The sequence below is a fragment of the Seriola lalandi genome, unplaced genomic scaffold (assembly GCF_002814215.2).
Source record: "Seriola lalandi dorsalis isolate HSWRI2012SDOR001 ecotype SW California unplaced genomic scaffold, Sedor1 jcf7180002054580, whole genome shotgun sequence".
In the NCBI taxonomy this organism is placed as follows: Eukaryota; Metazoa; Chordata; class Actinopteri; order Carangiformes; family Carangidae; genus Seriola; species Seriola lalandi.
This window is the reverse complement of record NW_019525133.1, coordinates 941,884-952,448: the sequence shown is the minus strand read 5'-3', so window position 1 is coordinate 952,448 and position 10,565 is coordinate 941,884. Positions and strand designations below refer to the sequence as shown.

Genomic DNA, 10,565 nt, shown 5'->3' with positions numbered 1-10,565 from the left:
TTCCTCAAAGTTCTCCTGCTGCTCAAGGGTCTTGTCCACCTTGTCGTCTGTCATGCAGAAGCAGCGCAGCCGAGCCTCAACAGCGTCGTTCATCTTGGCGAACACCACAAACTTGGCCAGGTACGGCACGCAGATCAGTTCCCGGTATAACTGAGACGCTAGACTCACCGTCTCAGGAATCTGGTGACAGTCTGCGAGCCAGAACCTGTGGAGGAGAGATCAGAGGAGAGGAGAGGAGAGAGGAGAGGAGAGGAGAGGAGAGGAGAGGAGAGGAGAGGAGAGGAGAGGAGAGGAATTTGAAACTCTGCACTGCATATTTAAGCCCTTTTTGTATCAAACCTTTCATCGGGCTGCAACACTTTTATGTAAGTGAAATAATCAATAATTTACATAGTAAATCAAACCAGCTGGGTCATGTCTCTGAAGGGTCAACACAGACACATGACAGCTGTGTAAAAATCAACAAAGGGTGCTTTGTTAATATAAAGCTGCATCCTCGCCACATGATCCCAATCTAGTTAAGATGATGGGAGGATCACTGGCTGAGGTCAGCTTAGCAGTCTTCTAGCTAGGCATGCCTCAACAATATATTGCTGACATGACATTGTACCACTTGGGTAAATGTGTATGGAGGTGTAACCCTGTTAGTATACAGGGCCACAGAGAAGAATGTATAGCTAAATACTAAAGACAAGATCAGGAGGAGAAAAACTATCTACTGCCAAGTCATTTAATCAACTCAATAAATCAGTTGTTATGTTATTTAGCCAATAACATGTAGAGTCAAACAAGAGGGGAACTCGCTTTCTTTATTTGTGTAGTGAAAGAAAGGGGATTGGGAAAAGAGATGCTGAAGTCAGGAGAATAAACGGCTGCTCAGAGTAGAAGTCTGTGGATTTAAGTGGCAGATTTTCCCTTGTGATAGATTTTAGGATTCACTGCCAACTCACGATTCATGGTACTGCACTGCACCTGCTGAGATGTCTTCTGGCAGTGATAGGTAGTAGGACAGAGCTGCAACTAACATTTATTTTTTATCGATTTATGTGTAAATTATTTTCACAATTAATCCTTTGGTCCATAAAAAAAGACAGAAAACTGTGTATATTATATGAAAATTTCCCCCATTTTAATTTATAGTATGTTCTTGTATTAATATTTCATATTTACTGCAATTTGGAAATTGGCTTAAAAAAAATCAACAAGTTATTTAATTATGTGGCATTCAAAATACTCTTCTCTGTATTTATTATCTCCAGCTGTGGTTGACTATGTGTATTTATTAAATCCAACTGGGGTCTGCTACGTGTATATAGTATGTTTGTGCACTATGTGTATATACATATGTGTGCGTCTCACCTGGCCGACACATTTGTGGTGAAGGAGACACAGTCGGTTACAAAGGACAGTGGTGTGGTCCCTGTGATGTCCTCCCACTGGGCAGGGGACGTCCCTCCTGTATGAAACGGGGCAAAAGATGAGCTCACTGCCTTTCCACCAGAGCCAGGTTTTTAGCTTTCATAATCCTTATCCTTTTATCTTCTCAGTTCTTCATCTCCCTCTATCGACAAGTGGCCTTTGACATCAAAGTAGCCCTGATGTGCCAACTGCTATACAATTCATAGTGATTCTGAGTCACTGACTCTTTTTCATGTATAATAAATGGATGAAAAACTACGTCTCGTGTCACAAATAACATTGATTAGCATCTAAGCATACAGTGACTGTAAGACTAAACTCAAAGCTAGCACTGCAGAAGCAATTTGGATGGAGGTACCCCTACAATTTTTCATGCTCTAGTCATCTGCAGGTCGACTTGCCTGTGATGCTGCACAGCAAACGTAAGCAGGGTGCAGAGTCGCCTCGGTGGCCACTGGGATGGCCTTCTGCCGATCTAGGTGGAACGGGGATCGTCATTGTGATCGGCTTGTGGAACTTCCTCCTCCTGGGCTCTACAGTGACGATGGGGCTGAAGGTGGCTCTGTTACCAAGGACTGCCCTCACCATGTCATCTGGTACAGGCTGGGCCTAAACAGGAATACAGGATGACAAAAATGTGTAAAGTGCAAAGACGCAGACCCAATGATTGTTGATTAAATTTTGAGAAATGCTCGCTTAAAACCTTTCCTGAGCTTTCTATTGAAATAATTGGGCCAGGCATGTCAGACATGAATCATATATTCAACCAAAACTAGGTCAGGTATTAATATATAATACGCCTGTGGACAGTGTTTGCATCAAAAAAAGCCAAGTCATGAAACATTCAATATGAGCTGATCAAAGGAGTCTTGCTGTACCTGCAGGCCAACACGAATCCTCTTGGTGAGCGCCCCCTGTGGGAATGATGCCTGGACCATGGGCACAGTGCTGCTGGACAGCATGCCTCCATCAGGACCCATGTGGTTAGACTCCTGCTTTATCCGTGACACCACAGCGAAATACTGAGGAAAATCTCTGGTGACAATGCGGCAAATACGCTTCTTCTCCAACTCAGCAGGGCTGTCCAGCTCTGTGACAGAAAATAGTTCTTTATAAATGTATTTTTATGAAACATTTAATTGGTGTTGTCATTTTCCTAAGAAGTCGGACTTTAAATGCATTTAAATGTTAGACATGGCATTTTGGTCAGTGTCACTACAAAAAAGGACACTAAATAGGCTAAACAGATTGAATAAAATTTTTTTTTTTTTTAAAACTTCTGGAGTGAAAATCAAATTATCTAGGTCACCAGCTGACATAGCCCTGGGTTATGTAGTATAGGTTTTCCTAATGAGTTCAGTTCACCTTCACCCATTCAGTCATACTGTGGACTAACAAACTGTTATTGCAGTCTTCTTGATTAAAGTTGGGCTGTACTCAATAAGCTTTCCTTTACCTTCATCCATCCCAGTGAGCAGGTCAACAAGGTCCTCTGGTCTGGCGTCAGACTGGTGCTCCTTCCATGTATCACCATTGTCACTCCTCAACACGATCAGCTCCCTCTCTTTCCCCCGCATGGAACCAAAATGAGGGATCTCCACAATAACAGGACTGAAAGAGAAAAGAGAGCACAATAAACCAGTCAGACCAGCTGAGAGTCATGATCCTTTAAGAAGATATTAGGATATATCCCCTTTGATTTGTTAGTGGCCATAAAACAGCAACTCATCAACACAGCAGAGAGAAAGCGCCACGCGACCTACCCGAGGAACTGAGCCCCGGCCGGACCGACCTCCACCAGCCGGCTGACCAGCCCCTCTCCCTCCACCATGGGAGGGGGGTAGGCCAGCTTGTGCCTTTTGGCCAGGCGACAGGTGATGCGTGTGGGTGCTGTGCACTTCCTGGGAGGGATGATGATGCGCATGCCATTGTGGCGGCTGCCTCTCATGGAGCCGCCACGGGCGTCCACCATGAAGCTGACCAAGAACCTGCGAGATGAAAAAGAACAATGTTACAGGAGGAACAAAACACAGACAGAGAGAAAGATAGACAGAAGCCATACCACAGACACAAGTGAGGAGGACGATTCCCATGCTGTGATCACCGTACACCCAAACAAAGTTAGGAAAAGAGAGATAATGACAAAAATAGAGAAAGAGCAAGAGACAGAATGATAGAAAGAAGAAGAAAAAAAAGGTGCTTTGAGTTCTGAAAGTTGGAAGTTCTCACCTTCACATGCCTCCATTTAGAACATTAAACAATGAAACTAAACTTGGTGCTAATAAGGTGCAGAAAGTTTAGTTTCCAGTTCTGAGGCTAAAGGTGAGATGGTTGCCAAAGTTTCAGTTCCTCTAAAGCAGCATTCAGTGATCAAATATTAAACACCTGCACAGATGTTTCACCAAGATAGGGTTAATGTGATTAATATGTAATGTGTCCCATTCTTCAAATCAAGAGCACGTTTTTGGCATCCCATTAGTATAACCACTGACACAAGAAAAGAGTGAGGATGGTGTGGGGAGTGCCCTTCTTTTCACTACGATTGTTGTATTATGTACCGTATAGTTGCTTTTCTCTATACTGTAAATAGCAGAATTGCTGTAAGGTTTTATTCTTAATGTGCACTGTGAGAAAGGAACTGTGTGAGAGACAGAGATGGCATGTCAAACTCCAAAAACACGTTGACTACACTTCTAATGTCTAGGCAGTGCAAATGAAACACCAGACCACACGGATGAGACGAGCACAGACTGGAGGGAGGCTAAGAAGAGAAGAAACAGTGGCGAGATGTGAGGGAGACAGAGGTGGAGGAGTGAGTGACATCACTGCGGCATCATGGGTGAAAGCAGCAAACTCAGTCATCACCTGGAGTCATACTGAGGGAGCGGGGAGGAGAAGCTGCAAAATAAACACATGGAGACAATGCAGGAGGCAAACCCCCAGAACCTAGTTTTAGTATCAAAGTTTCACAATCACTGTCAGGATCTGTAATAACTACTGAAGATGAAAGGAAGGTTAAAAATAAAGGGAAACAGAAAACATCAGAGACACTGAGGACAAAATGACAATGAACAAAATAATACATAAATACACAGACAAACACACAAAGCGTAATCATGAGTCAAAAATAGAAAAAGAACCAAAAGTGGATATGACAGATCCCGGTACTTCATTTCTGAGTATAACACCAAAGTTAAACTCTGTGCAAAGACAGCACCATTTATTTATTTAGATCAGACTTAACATTTTATAACGTTGTATATTCAAAGTATGTGAATGACATGAGAGCAAAATCTTATCAGGTTTTCTAAATGAAACACATGAGCCACTGTGCCATGAGCTCACACAGAGCCTGTGCTTTGTTTCTGCGGTGATAGAAGTAGAGCATATCAGTGAACATGGGGGTGACTTCTGGACCATGTGTCTAGACTTAGACCGGTATGACATGAGAGCTTTAGAGGATGGACTGTGTTATTTAGTTGCTGTAATGTATGTGTAAAGTAGCAGCACTGCAGAAATCCCACAGCCCTGCCCCTTGTCTGCATCAGTTCTGCAGGGCTTGTAGAATATTGACTCTTAGGGAGAGAACAAAAGACAATACAACAGATTTGTGCAGTAAGCATATGAAATGTGTGACTTCTGCAATAGTTACATGGATGTACATGCAGTATATGTATCCTGAGTACACGCATTGAGTTTGTGTGTGTAGTATATGTGTGTGTTTGCTGGTAAATCTTGACAGACCAGATGAGACAGTACAACTGTTCTTACCCAGAGTGAATGGGGCTGGACACAGTGTTGTGGCTGTGGTCCATGGTGTCTGGAGTCCAGCTGTAGCGCCGCATGCACTCTGAGCTGTAGTCTCTCGTCACAGCCAGATGCTGGAAGAAGACATAGGTGAAGAGAGGAGGAAGAAGAGATTTAACATTGGGGGATTGTCAGATAGAGATCAAGGTGAAAAAAGAGGAAGGTGAAGGATGGGTGAGAGGAACGAGGAGGATAAAAAGGGAAAGAGTTGAGATGGAGGAGACGACAAAGATCGGTAGCAGATAAATCGAGCAAAACAGAATGAAGTACAGAAACCAGAGAAATAGAGAATAGAAGGAATGAGGTACACTAAGAAGACAAGAGAGCTAATAATCACTGCATGGACATAACCTGCATGGTAACTTTGATCATCTTTTCTTTTTTCATAGTCCTCAAGACATGCATGTTATGGAGCAATGGGCTTATAACATTTACAGCTTCTTGACTCATCTTTCAACACCATTTGTCACTGTTACCCAAAGTCTCACAACAACAAACATAGTAAATGTGCTACTATAACTTTGCAGTGGAAATACACTGAAACATGCAAATATAATGTGCCACAATTACAATGCTTGAAAAACTGCAAAACTGGAAATCAGCTTTAATCAAATCATGATGTATGTGAACACTGATTCATGGGAACTTCTGTTCTCTAAAAGAAGCATGTGAATGACCATTCACTAGACACAGAACAGCAGTAATGAATGAGATGAGAATGGCATAGACCCAAAACAAACACAATACAAAGACCAGAACTCAGGAGAAATGGGAGCTGAACCATTGTGACTGAAAAATAACAAAACTGACGGATGGGTCAGACATCCATGAACACTTTATACCTTATTCAGTGGGTCAACCAAGTAGGAAATGTCTTTACAGACACTCTGAAGCTTAGGGGAGAAGAGAGACGGTTCAAAAATCACACTTTGTTTCACTAAAGGTTCAATTTCAACCCAAAAAAAGCATAACCTTATCTCTGTGAGGATGAGATGGTACTACGATTTAGGCATCTAAATTCAAACAATCCCACTGTATCAGATGTCACAGTAATTGAGATGGCATCTACCAAATGTGGCTGATTATAGTACGATAGCACTGAGCTCATGTAAGGTTTCAGGCAGATATAATACCAATTTAATGGAAAGCTCTTTGGCATAAGACAAAGGGGAAGTCCAAAACAATGCATATTTTGACCATGTAGAGTTTGAGATCTTGCGTGATGGTGTCTTTGGAGTTGTAGGTCATATTACTAATATTGTTTATAAAGTAAGGGGTTACAGTTTCTGCCTTTCCTCCTTACCACCAAAACAAGCGCTGGACAGGCATGGTGAGCTGTGCAGAGTACTGCGGTTTTCCATGAGAAAGCAAAGGGGGCCTCCCAAAGCCCTTAGGTTTGAATAAACTCTTCGTCAAGGTGCTATACACTCACCCTCAGCATTTTAGCAAAAGCAAGCAAGGCATCAACACTGTTTCTGTTATGACCTTTGTGCTAGACAAGTAAAGCTCCCCTGCTCCACCCTAATTCCACCCAGCCTGTGTTTTTTACCAGGCCGTTGACAGAAAGACAGAGGACAAAAGTGTAAAAAGAAAATAAGAGCTGTACCAGGAAGAGCCGTTTAAGCTTGAAAAACAGACAGCTAAAGATACCAAGGAAAGAAAAGGCAAACACTGAGATAAAGAGAAAAAGGGTTGGATTTAGAGGGTGAAAAATAGGATGATGAGGATAACAAGAAATGGATCTTACTGTGTCCTTCGTAGGGGCCAGAATCTCTTCAATCATCATGCTGTCTCGTGCAAACGAGCTCCGGTTGAGTGTGTTGGACCTATCCGAACTGAAGGAGCGGAGGCTACATGTTACCACGCAACCCAGCGCCGCGGGCAACAACAAGTGACGGGTAGGGGAACACAACATAAACAAAAAGCAAGGAATCCATTACTACATGCAACCTCCAGGGAACCAGGTTTTTAATTACTGGACAGAGAGAGTCCAAAAGTAGTATGTGGAAAATAGAGAGAAATGGTAGAGTCCGCAGTTGAACAAGGATAAGATACTGCAGCAGGTTATTCAGAGATGGAAATGAGAGTGCGGTCAGTTTGTTTGCATTAAGAGATAGACGGAAAGAGGAAGAGGAGAAGCGGGCAGACCGCGAGAAAACACCGACGGCTGCTGTGTACATTTCTATATGAAGGTGTGGTTGGTGGAACACAGATGTAACTAAGTGTGTCTAAATGATGAAGTATGACAGATTAGGGGACTGTACATATATACACCTGGCTGGCAGGTGAGAGTCTGAAAATCTCTGTGCAAATCTTGTATTAATGACAGTGAAAGATACTCCAAAGTGTTTCAAACTGTTTAATCCGACTCATGCTCAGAGACTGACATTGCTTTATTCTAAGATTAGCAGCTGACCCAGACCTGTTTCAGAGCAGCCTAATACAAAAGGGAAGCTGGTCTTTTCTATCTGACTTGCTGCAGTCTGCTTGATGGCTGTGTGTGTGGTGACGTGTGTCTATTTTTGCAGCCTCTCAGGCTCAATGCGGTGCTGTAGATTCCTTTCAGGGTTTTTGTCTTGTGCTGTTTTTCCTACAGGGATTTGATCAGCACAGAAGAGCTAAAATGTTTGTGTAAGCACATAGTCACTGTACAATTACTTAAAATGTACATTTGTGTGTATAGGCAGGTAAATAACATACAACAATAACATATGATGATGTGTGTTTTTGTGTGTGTTTGTGCGCTGTAAGGGGCTTGTAAAGTGACCCAATCCCAGTGACAAAGCCAACAACTCCTGCCTTAGTTGGTCAGGATGTGTACTGTAAGTGTGTATTGATGTGTCGTGTGTGTGTGAGTGCAGAGGGGTCGGGGGGAAACAAGCGAGCGAAGGGGAGAAAATGCAGAGCTCAGCATGTTTGAGTGGGCACACTATTCAGCACAGAGAGAAGCCCTTTATTCAGCACAGCCTGCTTACCCCACCATCGAAGTTACTAAGCAACTCTGTACGGCCTGAATGGACTCGCTGGTCCACCCCCCCCACCCCCCCACCCACTACCCCCTCTGCTCTCACCAGGACTCTGTTTGTTCTTCACAGCTTCTTCCTCTTTCTCATTCTGTCCATCCTCCTCTCCTCCATAGACATCTATGCTTTTCCATTTCCTTCCTCTTGGTTGTCTTCTTTATTGTCTGTCATTTTTTTCTGCATGTCATGGCACCTACCACCACTCTTCTACTGTATATAATGCTGTCCCATCATCTCTTCCCCTCTCTACCATCCCCATTCACTTTACTCTGCAGTTTGCCCTACAATTCCCTCAACTGAACACTTTTCTTTCACTTTTTCTCTACCATGCTGCATGCTACTGTTGATCAAACAGTTTTAATGTAAACTACACTTCCAATTTTCAAACTTTTTGTCTTTATTTTTCTCATCTCCATGTATATAGCAATGGTCCTATTTTTTTTTTTTTTTTTTAGAGGCACCTGTGTTGACTCAAAGAGACAGCTGTTTGAGTCATTGTGTGTCCAAGTGAGTGTGCGTGCATTGATGTGTCAGTGTATGTGTCGCCAAGTGTCTGTCTTTGATGTATGTGGAGGATTTCTAAATGATGGACCAAAATTCCAAAGCAATCTCAGGCCACAAAGTTTCCATCTCTGCAAACCATGATTTAAAATCCAGAATCATCCTGGATAATACTGGGGTATCTCCAATTACTAACATGTAAATAGGGTGAATAAAATGGATGGATTATGATGTTTTTTAATCCCTGGAAGTTACAGTTTATGGCACGACAAAAATAGAGCTAAGGTGCCATTTAAGAACAAGCCACATCAAAAAGTTAGGGGATTATTTTCTCATTCCCTGCAACACTGCCTCTTTTCCACACCTGCAGTAAAAAAAATAAATACATTTTCATTTTGCAGATATGATGATTTTTGTTAGATGGATGAGAAAATAAGGTGAATGGTGATCGACTAAAATGGATCTCAAAATACAACACGTTACAGCAACAAAGTGACAAATCTGCTACCACAGACAGAGAAACGGCAACACTGGATGACACCAACGTACAATGGATGACTCGTGGTTAGAGGTTTTATGGATGTAGGGTTGGAGTTAAACAGTAGTTCAGGGTCACAAGGGAGGGACACCAATCACAGCTAATGTTGCCTAATACTACTACAACTACTACTCTTTTCTTACCTGATTCTAGGGCTAGAATGAGGGACAGGGTGCAGGAAAACAAGGAAAAGAACAAAATAGAAGAGTGAAAAGCAAAGCATTTTGAAGACATTGAAGCATGATGTGGCTTTCTTTTTTTCCCCATATGACATTGATGCTGTGCTTTTGCATGGTTGCAAACAACTTGGCTCAAATGTTTCAAGGTTTACATGAGTGTGAGTGTTTTTGAGTGTATGCAGCCCAGTCAAAAAGCAAACCATGCAATGTCGATGTCATAAACAGAAAGGTAAGGAAAATAAAAGAACTTGCTCAGCATCATGCATTCACTGATCAATAAAATACTTTATATTTTTCACAGCATTACATTCACACCCCTGCAAAGAGACATGTCAACAATTTTCAAATCTATTTCAGCTTGATACTGTATATGCAATTACAGAAAATAAGCAGTAAAAAGGAAGTTTTAGTAACTGTAGTTGTATTTCTAGTAGATTACCACATGAATAATTGTTTCAATCTGTCTGATTGTAAACATAGCAGTAGATCATAAACACTGCTGTTAAATGGAAAGATAAGTCCACAGACATTATAATTTGAACTCAGAAAGGCACATTTTTTCAGTTTGTGCAAATCACTCAAAATTCAAACTCTTAAATGTTCTCACCAACCTCTTGTATTTTCTTACAATGTTCTTATTCTGAGCTAATAACAAACAATTCACATAATTACATTCATGAACTCTGTCAAAACTCTTTCCAATATCAGAAGCCTCATGAAACAGGCTTGTTTACATGGAATCTCTCCATTTAATTCAGTGTTTCCCTTGTTTTGCTGTGGCCCGCTGATGTTAGCAGCTTCCTGTCACTGTTAGTGTAATTGTTTTTATCAATTCACCCATCAGAGTGCATCTGCCATCTGTCAGTGTGGCGACAGAACACTCTGGGGCTGCACAACACTTGTCCTGTGTGCTGCTGATGTGTTTTCAGTGGAGCCTGCCAGTTTTCCACTACATACTTTGTTCAGCATTAAAGGCTGTGGCTAGGCCTGTGCTGAATCTCACAGTGCAGCTGTTCACTGAGAGTATCAAAGGTAGCAAAGTTCAAAGATACATCTTATATCTCTTGTGATATAATATGGGCCATTTGTAATCTTTGC

The 10,565-nt window shown here is 42.0% G+C and overlaps 1 protein-coding gene across 1 annotated transcript in view; it reads right to left on the bottom strand.

Moving 5' to 3' along the window:
* LOC111663755 (ankyrin-3-like) overlaps nt 1-10,565 on the bottom strand; it is a 123,673-nt gene that overhangs the window by 23,344 nt on the left and 89,764 nt on the right. Inside the window, exons 24-33 of the mRNA XM_087177087.1 lie at nt 6,974-7,076; nt 6,069-6,119; nt 5,191-5,300; nt 4,285-4,317; nt 3,183-3,407; nt 2,876-3,030; nt 2,298-2,509; nt 1,821-2,028; nt 1,360-1,456; nt 40-205 (exon numbers count right to left, since the gene is read on the bottom strand). Of these exons, the coding sequence (XP_087033213.1) occupies nt 40-205; nt 1,360-1,456; nt 1,821-2,028; nt 2,298-2,509; nt 2,876-3,030; nt 3,183-3,407; nt 4,285-4,317; nt 5,191-5,300; nt 6,069-6,119; nt 6,974-7,076 (1,360 nt within the window). The remainder of the gene's footprint in view (nt 1-39; nt 206-1,359; nt 1,457-1,820; nt 2,029-2,297; nt 2,510-2,875; nt 3,031-3,182; nt 3,408-4,284; nt 4,318-5,190; nt 5,301-6,068; nt 6,120-6,973; nt 7,077-10,565) is intronic.